This window comes from Dendropsophus ebraccatus, chromosome 2, assembly GCF_027789765.1.
Source record: "Dendropsophus ebraccatus isolate aDenEbr1 chromosome 2, aDenEbr1.pat, whole genome shotgun sequence".
Lineage (NCBI taxonomy): Eukaryota > Metazoa > Chordata > Amphibia > Anura > Hylidae > Dendropsophus > Dendropsophus ebraccatus.
This window is the reverse complement of record NC_091455.1, coordinates 115,908,423-115,924,801: the sequence shown is the minus strand read 5'-3', so window position 1 is coordinate 115,924,801 and position 16,379 is coordinate 115,908,423. Positions and strand designations below refer to the sequence as shown.

Sequence of the window (16,379 nt, the reverse complement as noted above, 5' to 3'; positions counted from 1 at the left end):
AATTAAACGCTCAAAATGGGCAGAAAAAGAGAACGTTCATCTGAAACTCGACAGTCTATTCTTGTTCTTAGAAATTAAGGCTATTCCATGCGAGAAATTGCTAAGAAATTGAAGATTTCCTACAACGGTGTGTACTACTCCCTTCAGAGGACAGCACAAGCAGGCTGTAACCAGAGTAGAAAAAGAAGTGGGAGGCCGCGTTGCACAACTAAGCAAGATAAGCACATTAGAGTCTCTAGTTTGAGAAACAGACGCCTCACAGGTCCCCAACTGGCATCTTCATTAAATAGTACCCGCAAAACACCAGTGTCAACATCTACAGTGAAGAGGCGGCTGCGAGATTTTGGGCTTTGGGGCAGAGTGGCAAAGAAAAAGCCATATCTGTGACTGGCCAATAAAAGAAAAAGATTAAGATGGGCAAAAGAACACAGTTATTGGACAGAGGAAGACTGGAAAAAAAGAGTTGTGGATGCATGAATCCAAGTTTGAGGTGTTTGGATCACAAAGAAGAAAGTTTGTGAGACGCAGAACAAATGAAAAGATGCTGGAAAAATGCCTAACGCCATCTGTTAAGCATGGTGGAGGTAATGTGATGGTCTGTGGTTGCTTTGGTGCTGGTAAGGTGGGAGATTTGTACAGGGTAAGAGGGATTCTGAATAAGGAAGGCTATCACTCAATTGTGCAGCGCCATGCCATACCCAGTGGACAGCGCTTGATTGGAGCCAATTTCATCCTACAACAGGACAATGACCCTAAACACACCTCCAAATTGTGCAAGAACTATTTACAGCAGAAGCAGGCAGCTGGTATTCTATCGCTAATGGAGTGGCCAGCGCAGTCACCAGATCTGAACCCCATTGAGCTGTTGTGGGAGCAGCTTGACCGTATGGTACGCCAGAAGTGCCCATCCAACCAATCCAACTTGTGGGAGCTGCTTCTAGAAGCGTGGGGTGCAATTTCTCCAGCTTACCTCAACAGATTAATAGCTAGAATGCCAAAGGCGTGCAATGCTGTAATTGCTGCAAAAGGAGGATTCTTTGACGAAAGCAAAGTTTGATGTAAAAACAATGTTATTTCAAACCTTGTCAATGTCTTGACTCATATGGTGGTGAATAAGTGTGACTTTTCATGGAAAGCACAAAATTGTTTGGGTGACCCCAAACATTTGAACGGTAGTGTATATTTTTTTATTATTTGAAAAATGGGAAACATGGAGATTCGAGCTTTATTGGGGGGCTCATGATCAGTGCCCTGCTACTTAAGTCTTCCTAAGGCCAACCAGTAGCATTACTATGACTGGTACAGAGGCCTTCAGCACCAGCTAGCACCTTGTGAGTGTGCTATAGGGGTGAACGTAGCTGAACTTTAACAACACAACCTGAGCACAGGCTTCGTGCTTTTTTGCTAGAAAGCAGTTGTGTTTTTTTTCTAATCATGGATAACCGCTTTTAATTCATTCATGTTTTCTGTTCATTATGAACCTAGCTTTGGTGCAATATATATGTTGCAGTGAAATGATAGAATCCAGGGATTTGATCAAATCCCGGGAAATTATGGAATAAACGCGCCATTCCATCATTTTTCTAGGGATTTGATCAAATACCTGACCCCTTTCAGAGAAATGACGGAATGAACGATTGAGGAGTCGCCCGGCCCGGCGGAGGCGAACGGGGGAGCAGAGCGGCATGCTTCCCCGTCAGGCGTATGGCCGGACAGGAACTTTCGGCAGTCATACGGCGGTGGACAGGGGGAGCAGAGCGTCACACCTCCCTGGCAGGCATATTGCGGCGGGGTGGACGGGGAACAGAGCGGCACACCTCCCGGCAGGCATTCAGCATTGGGGCAGATGGGGAGCAGAGTGGACAGGTCGGGGGGAGCAAAAGATCTGTCGAAGGGGGGTAGCAGGCGTAAAGGCCAGGGGAGCGGGAGGAGCATAGCAGGGGAAACAAGCGGAACGGGGAGAAGAGTGGCAGCGGAGGTAGGATGGGAAGCAGAGCGGACAGACCGGGGGGAGCGGAGAGGCGATACGGTAAGTGAATTCTTTGTCACAGGCGGAAAGGATAGCGTTCATTCCATCATTTCCCTGAAAGGGGTCAGGGATTTGATCAATTCCCTAGAGAAAAGGTTGAATTGTTTGGTCATTTCATTATCCCAGAATTTGATCAAATCCCTTAGGGATTTGATCAAATCTCGGATTCTATCATTTCACTGCAACATTATAATATATTATATATGTATATATATATATATATATATATATATATATATATATATATATATATATATATATATATATATATATATACACATACATATACACACACACACACTATATATATATATATATATATATATATATATATATACATATATATATACACATACATACATACACATAGATATACATATACACATATGTATATATATATATATATATATATATATATATATATATATATATATATATATATATACACACACATACATATACACACACACAAACAAACATACATTATATATATATATATATATATATATATATATATATATATATATATATATATCACACATACACACAGAATTACAGCCGCAGTGACCTCATTAGGATTGTTTGTGTGGCTTTGGATAATAAAACGCACAAGTTTGTTCTGTAAAATACACACAATACACACAATGTCAGTTTTAGGTTAAGTCACATGGTGTTATGTTGCAATTCATAAAGTTTCATTTTGCAACTCCTTCAGTTCTTTGTCAATTGGAAACAGTAATAATACTGTGTAAAATTGTAACACTGTCCTGTGTGGTAAAATGATTGGTGGAGATCTCATAAGATATCAAATCGCTTAAAGCTTATAGGCGATGGCAAGACTAATTTGTTCCATAGGTATTACAGTTGTGCTAAACAGTTTACATACCCCAGCAGAATTTTAGCTTTCTTGTCCTTTTTTTCAGAGAATATGAATGATAACACAAAAACGTTTTTTTCCACTCATGGTTAGTGGTTGGTTGAAGCAGTTTAATTGTCAAACTACTATTTTTTTCTCTTGTTAAAATCATTAAGATAACAAAAAAGCCAATGACAGGTCAACTCGGAATTGTGTTTTGGTTCGTTGTCATGTTGGAATGTTCAAGTACATCCCATGCACATCTTCTGGGCTAATGAGTGCAAATTTGCATCCAGTAATTGCTGATAATGTACAGCATTCATCTTTCTTTCAACTTTGACCAAGTTTCTTGTCTTTGTAGCTTACACATCCCCAAAACATCAGCGATCCACCTCCATGCTTTACAGTAGGATTGGATTGGTGTTCCTTTCATCGTAGGCCTTGTTGACAACTCCAAATGTAACATTTATGGTTGTGGCCAAAAAGTTTGATTTTGGTCTCCACACTCTAAATTACCTTGTTCCAAAAGTTCTGAAGCTTGTCTCTGTGCTTTTTATAGTGTTGTAGGAGAGCTACTTTGAGGCCTTTGCACAGTGATGGATTTCTTCTGGCGACTCAACCACTGTATTTTAGCTGATGTTATTTGTGGAGTTTTCTTTGCATCCCAGACAATTTTTCTGGCAGTTGTGGCAGAAATTATTGTTGGTCTACCTGACTTACCTAGTTTACCTGGTTTAGTTTTAACAGAGCCCCTGATTTTCCATTTGTTAAATCACAGATTCAACACTGCTGACTGGCATAATCCATTCTTTGGATATCATTGAGACACTCTGGGGAGATCTCAAGCGTACAGTTCGTGGAAGACAGCCCAGGAATTTACAGGAACCGGAGGCTTTTTGCCAAAAATTATGGGCAGCTTTACCATCTCAGAAAATAAAGAGCCTCATCCACAACTACCACAAGAGACTTCAAGCTGTAACTAATGTTAGAGGGGACAATACAAGAACTGGGGTATGTAAACACCCTGCAATACTGGATTTTTGGCCTTTATAAAACACAACCCTGATTTAGAAAAGAAACTTCAAGGCTCAGTGTTCAGCGCAGGATTATAGTTTATTTAGTGATCCTCAAAAAGCCATATGGACTCCTACAGAACTGACCCTCTGTTTGTGCAGTGGTTGGCCTAAGGGAGCTTAAACTGGCAACTTGATACCAAGGTGGTTCTCCTCCCCCCCTTCCCCACCTGATCCCTCCTTTTTCTGCTCATCTTGACCTTTTCACCTCTGCCTCCTTCCTTAATTCTAATTTTCTTTTCCGTTCTCTATTTTGTTGATAGAGGCTCAGAAGCCTCACATTTCCAGTACATGTTAGGCTGACGCTTTTATGGTGTCTAGACTGAACTTTCTGTTAGCTGAAGTCCCTTTCAGGGATCTTCTTCCCTGTTCTATCTGTATTTCATTTCTTAAAATGTTTAATAAACACAGATTTACAAAAAAAAAAGCCATATGGAGAACATGGACCAACCTACACTGAACACTGAGCCTCAGTTTCCTTTCTAGTACATTACGCATAGTTGGAATGATGACTTGTATGTACCAAGTGCAAAGAAGTGGTGAGCCAGCTACACTCTTTCTGCTTTGTTTGCACCCCTGATTAAGAAACATTCACTCATTCTGCTGAGTGCTGCTGTATCATACACACTCAGCTCTGCTACATAAACATACCCACAGACACACAGTGCTACTACACCAATAAACAGACGCACATATCTGCTACATCACCATACACAAACAGCTGTTACATAAATGAAACAAACAGCTCTGCGACATACATTCAGACAGACAGACAAGTTTCATACAGACTGTCACTACTTACAGTGTCTATAGGAAGAGGACTGTGCAGATACCAGTAAGCTGCACAGTTCACCCAGTGCCGATTTAGCGCTTTGCCTAACATTTAGGGAAGCAGTCAGGGCCATAAGAAATGCTCACCCTAGTGGGTTAGGAACTATGACATAGGTACCAAAAATGTACATTTCACAGACAAAATAGTTTGTAGTTATGCATGGTGCAATAAAAAAAAATACCTACCAACGATGCATGTTCATTTCTTTCATTTTCATTTCATCCAGAGGAAACATAGTTGGTCGAATCTGGGTATGTCTACTAGTAGGAACATCTTCCCATTTGTCAAACCACTGACCTTCTTTTGTCATTACCTGGTAAAACAGACTCTTATGATATGTTGCTTTATATTGCTGGCATCGTGACAAATGAAGATTTCTAACCCAATATTCATCAGAGAGTCAAAAAAGCTTCCTAGTGGGTTGGCTCTGGAAGCCCCAAACTGAAGTAAAGGTCCTATTACACAGAGCGATATTCTGCCAAGTCAAGTAGATATCGCCCTGTGTAACAAAAACAACAATCAGCCAAGGAGCTACCAATCATTTGTTTGACATGGTGTCTTTCAACATTTTTAACCCCTTCAGGAATGGGCTAATTTTCCTTTTAATTTTTTCCTTCTCATGTTTAAAAGACTATAGTGCTTGCATTTTTTCCACCTACAGACCCACATGAGACCTTATTTTTTGCACCATGATCTGTTCTTTTTCTCGGTACCTTGCTTGACTTTTTGATCACTTATTACAATTTTTCTGGAGTTAATGTGACAAAAATTGTGCAATTTTGCACTTTGGTGGGTTTTCGCCCTTACGCCGTTTACTGTGCAAGATCAGGAATGTGATAATTTAATAGTTCAGGTGATTAGGCACATGGCAATACCAAATATGTTTGCCTATTTATTTTTATTTATAAAATGGGAAAAGGGGGGAATTCAACCTTTTATTAGGGGAGGGGATTTTTTTAAATTAATAAAAACACTTTTTTTCACTGTATACTTGGGACTGCAGTATACTTAATACAGCAATGATCAATTAGATCATTACTGTATTACTCTGGTCTGCAGTAGACCAGATTCATTGATCGCCGAGCCGGAATCAGTGTCAGAGCGATGCTGAGCCCCGGTCTAGTAAGGAGAAGGAATCTCCCCTCCGCGATATCATTGCAGGGGGAAATCCCCCCACTAGACACCAGGGATAGGGGCACTTAAAACATTTAAATGCAGCTGTCAGTTTTGAAAGCTGCATTTAAATGTATAATTAGCAGGCACGGCGATCGGTCCCAGGCTACAGATAGCAGCCGGGATAGCGGCGAATCAGAGCCGCGCGACCCCTCATCTGCCCTGCTTCACTCCATGCAAACACCTGATGTGCGTTTGACAACTGATTAACCCTTTAAGGACCAGGCCCAAAATGACCAAGTGGACCGCGCAAATTTTGATCTTTGCGCTTTCATTTTTCCCTTCTCCACTTCTAAGAGCTCTAGCACTTTCAGTTTTCTATCTACAAGGCCATGTAATGGTTTGTTTGTTACAGGAATAGTTTTACTTTGTAATGGTGTCCTTCATTTTACCATAACTTGTATGACGGAATCCCAAATATATTATTTATGAAGATATAAATAGGTGAAATCATAAATAGGTCTACGTAACGCACTATATGGTAAAAGCGGCATGATACCATTATTCTATAGGTCAGTCCGAACACAACCATATGCAGGTTTACACAGATTCTCTAATGTTATATATATATATTTTAATGAAATCCTTTTTTTTGGCAATTAATTAATAAAATGGGCCTATTGTGACTCTTATAACAGTTTTATTTTTTCACCTATGGGGCTGTATGAGGTGTCATTTTTTCCACCATGATCCCTAGTTTTTAATAATACCATATTTGTGAAGATTGGACATTTTGATTACTTTTTATTAATTTGCTTTTATATATAATGTAACATAAAATGGGTAATCCGCGCACTTTTTCCCTCTTTTAGTCTACGCCGTTCTAACAATGACGCTTGTTATATTTTAATAGATCGGACAATTAAGCACACTACGGTATATTATATGCTTATTTATTTATTTTTATATGTTTTATTTATATAAATGGGAAAGGGGGGTGATTTAAACTTTTATTGGGGGAGGGGTTTTGGGGTAGTGTGTTAGTGATTTTAACTTTTTTTTTTATATATATACATTTTAAGTCCCTTTGGGGGACTTGTACATTGATTACTTTCATTTTATACACTGATCATTGCTATGCCATAGGCATAGCATTGATCAGTGTTATCGGCGCTCTGCTCATTGAGCCTGCCTGTGCAGGCTCAGTGACCAGAGCGCCGATCGGACCGCGTGGAGGCAGGTGAGAGACCTCTAACTCCCCCTGTCACTTACAATTAAATGCCGCAGGGGCGTTTAAGGAGTTAATGTCACGCTGCAGCGTGTCATTAACGGTGAGGTGACGGCTGCTGATTGCAGCCGGTCCCCATCTGCTATGAAGCTCCATAGCTTCATATCTCAGGACGTACCTGTACATCCAGGGTCGTCTGGGCACAGACTTCCAGGACGTACCGGTACGTCCTAGGTCATCTAGGGGTTAAAGCAAGGGCTGCACAGAGTTTGCTAACTATGTCCATCTAGCCCTGCCCGCATGATTATCTAGCTGTCTAATAGGTTCTGTAAACTACTACCAAAGAAACAGTTCAGGGCTCACTTACCCTGCGCGTCAGGCTGTCTAATATGTTCTTAAAGAGCCACTGTCATAACTTTCAAGATCTAAAATCAACAGTAGATGTAAAATAAAGCAAGTTTGCAATATACATTTATTATTCTTTTGTTGTTATCATGCTGTAAAACAAAGCTGAACTTACCAGAAATCCAGGTGCAGTTCCCTGAAGGCAGATTTTCTGACTTGTGCTGGTTAAAAAAAAAAACAGACTAAACACAGAAATCCCGGCCACAGCTCAATGACTGCCTTCTCTCTGTGAGCGCTCAGATGGCCTGGGATACACAGGACTTACTGTTTCCTGTTTTCTGACTCTGAGAAAAAAAAAAGAGTGAGAAAACAGGAAGTGCTGTGTTTTCCATGATAACTAAGGAAAAAAATATGTAAATTGTAAACTTGCTTTATATCACATCTACTGTTGATTTAGATTTTGCAAGTTATAACGACAGTGACACTTTAAGTTTGAATGGTTTACAACCAACTGGGACAAGTGACTACTCAAGGTAAGCCCAAACATGTGTTGATCTATAATGGGCACCTCTTTTATTATTAGAGCTAATGATCCAAAATACTGGAAAGGGTGATCAACACATACTGTGCCACACAATATTCCATACATTAAATTAAACCACTTACCCTCCAGTGAGTTATCCCAGCCATCCACTTTAGACCAGGAAGCTCTGAGGACACATCGGCAAGCTCGAGAGATCCTATTTAAAAAAAAAAAAAAAAAAAATTGGGTAAAACGTATTTATTTTCTCATATTAACGGTATCAAAACCATATAGGAAGCAATAAACTATAGCCAATTTCTCAGAACTCCACTCCATAGTGGTCAAAGACTAGATGCTGTCATCTTCCATATAACGAACACAGAGACAAGAGGATCCTCCTCTTACAGCCCCATAGCACACCCACAGAAGCAGCAGAATTGAAAAACATATTGTAGACTAGAGCAGTGTGATCTGTGAATTCAGCAATAAAACACACTACAGCCTGCAGCATCTCGGTTTGCATGTGTCTTTCACAGCACCTGCTTCATCTGCCTCCTCTTCTTTCCCTTCCATGAACTAGTAGGGGCAACAATAACCCAATTCCTCACTGAGATGACAGTCACTTCACTCTCATCACTTACTTTGGACAGTGCACTGCCATAAAATACATTATGTGTGAACCCACGCTTAAACTATATTTCTTATTCGGCTAATGTCCAAAGCTATTTTCCCCCAGTACATTTTGCCATCTTATTTCCACTCATTTCAATGTGTTCTTGTTTTACAAGACAGAGTGTACTAGGCCTTGCCTTCGCTTTTCTCCAGCAGGGAGGCTATAACAGCTTCATCTTCAATGGGATTCAGAGAGCAAGTTGAATACACCATCCTTCCCCCTTCTGCCAGCTGTTCAACACCACGGGTAGCAATCCTAATCTGTAACCTAGAAAAAGCAAAATGAAGGTTAACAACAACTTAAAGCAGATTTCAAAAGATTTTGGCAGAACAGCACTGCAGGCTGCAAGTCTCCTCTACCAACTGAATGAATTAATACATTAACACTTCCATCAAGAGAAAGATTAAATCATAATTAAAAAAAAAGGAACAATGCTAAAAATTATACTCTGCTGCAATTAAAGAGCACATTAAAGCGACTCTGTACCCACAATCTGACCCCCCCAAACCACTTGTACCTTCGGATAGCTGCTTTTAATCCAAGGTCTGTTCTGGGGTCTGTTCGGCAGGTGATGTGATGCAGTTATTTTCCTAAATGGGCGTGGCTTAGAATATCTGTGCCCTAACTTTGCACCACCCCTCCTTACCTCCTCCCCACCCTCTTCATCATTAGGAATGCCACTGGAACATTTTCTCCTGTCTGAACATTGCACAGGTGCTTTAACCCTTTCCCGCACGAGGACGTAACTGTACGTCCTCGTGCGGGTGCGGACGTTTAGAGCGGGGCCGCGCGCGATCCCGGGTGCCTCATGTAGCCCGGGATCGCGGCTATTAGCGGGCACGGTCCGATCGCCGTGCCCGCTAATTAGATAATCGGAGGCAGCTGTCAAAGATGACAGCTGCCTCCGATTATCGGATTCAGCCGTTCCCTGGTGTCTAGTGGGGGAGATCGCTCTTCCAGGACAACTACTGTTACTGAAGCCGGCCGGGGACCGCTCCAAGATGGCGCCATCCCCGACTCGGCACTCGTTTCTTTTCGGCTGCAGCAGCCGAAAGCAAACGAGTGCCTATCTCATTGATCTTTGCTGTATAACTATACAGCAAAGATCTCAATGAGAGGGGGGCCCAGGGGGGGCTTCTAGTATATGTGTAAAAAAAAAAAAAAAATAAAGTAAATAAATAAACATGTTTGCTATCGCCGCGTGCGTAATCGCCCGAACTATTAATCACAGGAGGAACATATAAAACATGTCAGTTTTTCCATAGGACACACGGCATAAAAACACAATCCCCTCCAAAGAAAAAGAGTTGTGTTTTTTCTTCAATTTCACTGCGCATATAATTTTTTTCTGGTTTCGCAGCATATTTTATGCAAAAGTTCAGCCTGTCATTGCAAAGTACAATTAGTGACGCAAAAAATAAGGGCTCACGTGGGTCTGTAGGTGTAAAAATGCAAGTGCTATGGCCTTTTAAGCACAAGGAGGAAAAAACTAAAACGCAAAAACGAAAATTAGCCTGGTCCCGAAGGGGTTAACGATCCAGCCCATGTGCCAAGCTGACACAGGTGGGGAATAGGAGACAATCTGCCTGGAGCATTCCTAATGATGAAGAAGGTGGGGAGGAGGGACAGAGAGGTTGTGCCAGCCTAATGCATACACAATCTAGGCCACGCCCGTTGGGCATGGGGCTGGAAGTTTAAAAGTAGTTTTTTACTTGCCGAACGGACCACAGGACAGATCTTGGATTAAAAGCAGCTATCCGAAGGTACAAGCGGTTTTGGGGGGTCAGATTGTGGGTACAGAGTCGCTTTAATTTATGTTTTTTGCCATATAGACAGTAACATTTTTCTTAATAGGTTCTATTCAACTGTATAAAATGCCTGTGGGATGCTGAATTCTAAATCACAGCAATAGGAATTTCCCAGGGGTGCCATTATCAGCAAGTACACAAAGCAAAACTCTGCTCTGTGCTCCTATAAAGGACTATCAATAAGAAAAACAGCACTACAGGAAAAAGTCAACTGCAGGTACAATGATTAGAAGTGTAAGGGCAATTTTATCCAGGATAAAGATGCACATACATTTTAAGACTAATTCGCTTTTTTGTGGTGTGTCAGGAGCAGGGCTGTGGAGTCGGAGTCGTGGAGTCAGAGCTAGTTTTGGCTAGAGTCAGAAAAAATGTACCGACTCCAGTTTAAAAAAAAAAAAATCTTAGCACAATTTAGAATTGAGTTTTGATATGAATGTTATAAGTTCTGCTCATCAATATATATTATGAGCAACATTCTAATAGGACACTGGCCCTATTACATAAGGGTGGGTCGGTGAGATGTTGGTCACTATTTGGCAGTTTGTTTCTGAGCTAAAAAAGTCCATTGTGTGTGTGTGTGTGGGGGGGGGGATGGAATCTGTGCTGTTCTCTTCCTGGATGCTGAATGAGTGTATATGAGCAGCAGTGTAATATGAAGATAGCAGAAACAGCAAAAGCAAAGGAAATTCAGCTCACCCAAGTCCTTAGGCCTGTATATAGGTGCTCTAATCACTAATGGCTATAAATAATGACATGTAGTCTGTGGAAGTCAGCCATGACTAAGGAGCTTAGGCTCTGAAACGCGTCAGGTTTTTCCCTGTGTGGACGTCCATGTATTTTTAATGATGTGTTTTTGAATAAATTTGGATTTTTAGCGCACTGGCTGGAGCTGGATTTACATTGCTGTTTTTGCACATTGCAGTAATATGAAGATACCCTGTGTAATATAGATGAGGGGAAGAAGCCATAAGAAGTGCAGAAGTAACCTCTGTCCTCAATGTGGTGTTTTTCTTCAGTGTTCTATGGCTGCAGCTGTGTGTGTGTTTGTATGCTATGGCTGCAGCTGTGTGTGTGTGTTTGTATGCTATGGCTGCAGCTGTGTGTGTGTTTGTACGCTATGGCTGCAGCAGGCTGTGCGTGTGTGTGAGCTATGGCTGCAGCAAGCTGTGTATGTACAATGGCTGCAGCAGGCAGTGTGTGTATGTACTATGGCTGCAGCAGGCTGTGTGTGTATGTACTATGGCTGCAGCAGGCTGTGTGTGTATGTACTATGGCTGCAGCAGGCTGTGTGTGTGTGTGTGTATGTACTATGGCTGCAGTAGCCTGTGTGTGTGTATGCTATAGCTGCAGCAGGCTGTGTGTGTATGCTATGGCTGCGGCAGGCTGTGTGTGTGTGTATATGCTATGGCTGCAGCAGGCTGTGTGTGTATATGCTATGGCTGCAGCAGGCTGTGTGTGTATATGCGTGCGTGTGTGTGTGTGTGTGTGTGTGTGTGTGTGTGTGTGTGCGTGTGCGTGTGCGTGTGTGTGTGTGTGTGTGCGCGCGCGTGCGGTATGGCTGCAGCAGGCTGTGTGTGCGTGCGTGCGCTATGGCTGCACCAGGCTGTGTGTGTGCGCGCACGTGCGCTATGGCTGCAGCAGGCTGTGTGTGTGCGTGCGCTATGGCTGCAGCAGGCTGTGTGTGTGCGTGCGTGCGCTATGGCTGTAGCAGGCTGTGTGTGTGCGCTATGGCTGCAGCAGGCTGTGTGTGTGCGTGCGCTATGGCTGCAGCAGGCTGTGTGTGCGTGCGTGCGCTATGGCTGCAGCAGGCTGTGTGTGCGTGCGTGCGCTATGGCTGCAGCAGGCTGTGTGTGTGTGTGTGCGCTATGGCTGCAGCAGGCTGTGTGTGTGTGTGTGTGTGTGTGTGTGCGCTATGGCTGCAGCAGGCTGTGTGTGTGTGTGTGTGTGTGTGCGCGCTATGGCTGCAGCAGGCTGTGTGTTTGCGCGCTATGGCTGCAGCAGGCTGTGTGTGTTTGTGTGTGTGCGCGCACTATGGTTGCAGCAGGCTGTGTGTGCGCGCTATGGCTGCAGCAGGCTGTGTGTAGTGTGCGCGCTATGGCTGCAGCAGGTTGCATGTGTGTGTGTGTGTATGCTATGGCTGCAGCAGGCTGTGTGTGCTATGGCTGGAGCAGGTTGTGTGTGCGTGTTATGGCTGCAGCAGGCTGTGTGTGTGCTATGGCTGGAGCAGGCTGTGTGTGTGTGTGCTATGGCTGGAGCAGGCTGTGTGTGTGTGTGTGTGTGTGTATGCTATGGCTGCAGCAGGCTGTGTGTGTAATATGGCTGCAGCAGGCTGTGTGTTTGTGTGTGCGTGCACTATGGCTGCAGCAGGGTGTGTGTGTGTGTGTGTGTGTGTGTGTGTGTGTGTGTGTGTGTGTGTGCGCTATGGCTGCAGCAGGCTGTGTGTGTGTGTGCGCGCTATGGCTGCAGCAGGCTGTGTGTGTGTGTGTGCTATGGCGTGCCCCCACACCCACAGTGACCCCTCTATATCATTATGGCTGACCTCTATATTAGAGGTATCTGGCATTGCTAGAAGTGTTTCTGTGTGTATGGTGAATATTTAGTTAGAAACATAGAAGATTGTTAGCAGGAAAAGATCACCTGCTTAATCTAGTCTAGTTGTGAGTTGTTCAGGACATGGAGGCTGGAGACACTGCACACACAGGAGAATCTGCTTTATATCTTTCTTCATTCCCTCAGAAATCGCCCCAGGATTATGTAGGACATTAGGGAGAAGCTGCTGAGCCAGTATGATAAATAACTCCCCTGGTATCTGACTGGTCATTTATGAAGGAGCAGGAGTCAGGAGTCGGTCCTGATAAAATTCAGGAGTCCAAGTTGGAGTCGGAGCTGCGGCTTACAGACTCCACAGCACTGGTCAGGAGTCTCAGACCATGGTTAATGGTATTAGGATATTCATGTTTTCCTGGCGTTTTTATTAATAAAATTTCTATTTTTCTGTATTTATTTGAGTGGTTCAGCTCTTCTTTCTATTGGTGGTGTAGTTTCTTTCTGCAACCCATTTTGGTTTATGTTAATTCCTGTTCAGAGGCCCCCTGGTTATTATAACTTTGGTGTATACAGGATCACTGAAGCAGAAAGCGATCCAGGTAGTGCTTTTTATGGCCCTATATCCTGTTGAACAGTTAGTTACATTTATCTACACATGTGTGTTGTTTTTTCGTAAGTGTATATGTTACATAGGGTTTTCACTAGCTAAAAGGGTTCTGTGTTCTGGATAAAAATACTTTATCCTTCTGGATAATATGTCAAGAGATTGGACAGGTTCCTTTGAGAGTAAACGCTTACCCATGTAGCTGCAAACTGTTTAATGTTGTCCATTTCTTCCAGACATCAATGTTCTTCCTCATAGTCCCATCACCACTGTAAGAAAGAGAACAGGATGGGCACTGCAGGAGAACCACTCACTGCTAGTACAGTAACACACAACAGAACATTAGACAAAGAAATTATTTATATAAAAATTTTAAACAACTAGACAGCTTATATTCCCAGCCTACCGTTAAACCTTTAAAGGATAAATTACTGTGGGAGCCTTGTGTATAATTAAGATTGAATACATACATTACAGGCCCTGCACAGCTTGAGAATGAGCGACAAGACAATAGCAGCTGCACTGAAATGGGCCAATACTGAGCTTATCATCAGAAAACCAATGCATTACCCAGACTCTCTTCCTTCAAAATGTCACAGAGCTTCATGTTATTATCACAAAGAAGAAAGACCACCTACTGTTACAAGCACTTAGGAAAACAAGAAATACCGCCACCTTAAATCACCTATTAAGAGGTCATGACTCAAATGAAGAAAATGGGAGCACTGGGTTTTATAGATATCATTGTGAAATAAAGAATAGTCAACATGTTGTTTTTTTGTCAACATGAAGGATACAATAATATACTTTTTTATCCTTGATAACATAATCCAACCAGGTTATATATCTGGATGGTTTACACTACAAACCTAATCTTGAAATAAACTTATGTTCAGGCCTATCTGATGAAACATGTGTTATAAGGGACACCAAGCCCTTTCAAGAACCAGCTGATCCCCTGGAGTTCCATGCAATGTTTGCAAACCGCTAGAGAACCTTCTTACCTGAGCTTTAACCTAGCAGAAGGTGCTTAATGGTGGATGAGACCAGACACAGTGACTGTGTCACTGATTATGAGAAAAGATTTTTCTCTATTCTAATATGGGTACATGAAAAGACAATAAAATGGAAACCTGCAGGGGACTCTGAAAATGAATACACAATAGAAACTAGTAAACACAATGATCTCATGAAGGGAAAAAAAATACCTGCACGGCACATCGCACAGGATTCGGTCATAAAACAAAACTTCTCGAACCCCATTGTTTTCAACCAGGAGACGGGGAATGCTAGAGGCATCGTGATTTACAACCATCACACAAGGACTATTGAGCTGCTTAGCCTGATGAACCAACAGGTAACACCGCTTGTTGTCCACATCGTTGGCAATGACAAATCCCTCTAAAAGGAGCAGACAGACAATTACACTTTAACATATTCACAATTATGGACTGTACTTAAAGCAAAGCTATTAGGTAAGAAGTGATGATATAACAGAATTTTTTTAATAAAACAAATACTAATCTTCTATGCTAATCAATATACAGTGGTACCTTGGTTTAAAAGTAACTTGGTTTAAGAGCATTTTGCAAGAAGAGCTCACAGTTTTTCAAAATTGTGACTTGGTTTAAGAGCATTGCTTTGGTTTAAGAGCTCCTGGTATTGGGTGGGAGCGTGAGTGGGGGAGGGGCATGGCCTGCATAGCGGGGTCTGCAGCACAGTACTCTGACCCAGGAAGTCTCTCTCACCTTCCAATTTATAGCAGATCCACTTCAGGCTGGGGCTTGCATCAGGGGACAGGACTGTGGGGGTAATCTCTTTATAGCTTTAACCCCTCTTTCCCCAGACAGAGTGCTGCTATACTGTGTCCACATCTGCCCTGCTCATTCCTTCCTGCTCCCTGCAGTCTCTATCAGTCCTTGTGTTTCCCATCCTCTCCATTCCTGCTATAATGTGCTTGCACTCACACTCAGCTATACACACTGCTGCTATAATGATTATAAAATGATTTTTGGGGTGTGGAACCAATTGTCTACATTTCAATGATTTCTTATGGGAAAATTTGCTTTGGTATAAGAGTGGATTTGGATTACAAGCACGGTCCCGGAACAAATTATGCTCGTAATCCAAGGCACCACTGTATTTGAAGAAGTTCAATTTCTAGCCCCTATATGAGCAACAGATCTTTCCCTGCCAAACAGCGGGAGACTGACAGTCTTCTCTGAAACATCATACATACACAGAAGGCTGTCAGCCATTCACTGGTACACCGCAAGCTCTATTATCTGACAGATTATCTGTCAAAGATTTGAAGCCAAAGCCAGGAATGGATTTGAAAAGAGGAGAAATCTTAGGCTTTCCTTTATGACCTTTTTCTCTGCTTATAGTCTGTTTCTGGCTTTGGCTTCAAATCTTTGGCAAATAATCTGTCAGATAATCTTTCTGTGTAAATGGACCCTTAGAGGGAGATTTATGAAAGGGTGTAAATATACACCTGGTGTAAACTGCCCACAGCAACCAATCACAGCTCATCTTATATTTTACCAGAGCTGAAAGCTGAGCTGTGATTGGTTGCTATGGGCAGTTTACACCAGGTGTATATTTACACCCTTTCATAAATCTCCCTCTTAAAGTGCCCAACCAGAAATGGAGTCTTACCTGGGTTTTCTTGGATAATTTACATATCTTTTAAAAATGCACATATTACACTCATCATGACAGCTGGGTGAGCTATGCAGTCCCACATAT

The 16,379-nt window shown here is 42.4% G+C and overlaps 1 protein-coding gene across 2 annotated transcripts in view; it reads right to left on the bottom strand.

The window, feature by feature from the left end:
* The window catches only part of NSUN2 (NOP2/Sun RNA methyltransferase 2), a 71,263-nt gene that overhangs the window by 29,442 nt on the left and 25,442 nt on the right, over positions 1 to 16,379 (bottom strand). For both annotated transcript variants that reach the window (XM_069960259.1, XM_069960258.1), the window contains exons 8-12: positions 14,840 to 15,032; positions 13,826 to 13,900; positions 8,809 to 8,939; positions 8,143 to 8,216; positions 4,976 to 5,103 (exon numbers count right to left, since the gene is read on the bottom strand). In XM_069960259.1, the coding sequence (XP_069816360.1) occupies positions 4,976 to 5,103; positions 8,143 to 8,216; positions 8,809 to 8,939; positions 13,826 to 13,900; positions 14,840 to 15,032 (601 nt within the window). The remainder of the gene's footprint in view (positions 1 to 4,975; positions 5,104 to 8,142; positions 8,217 to 8,808; positions 8,940 to 13,825; positions 13,901 to 14,839; positions 15,033 to 16,379) is intronic.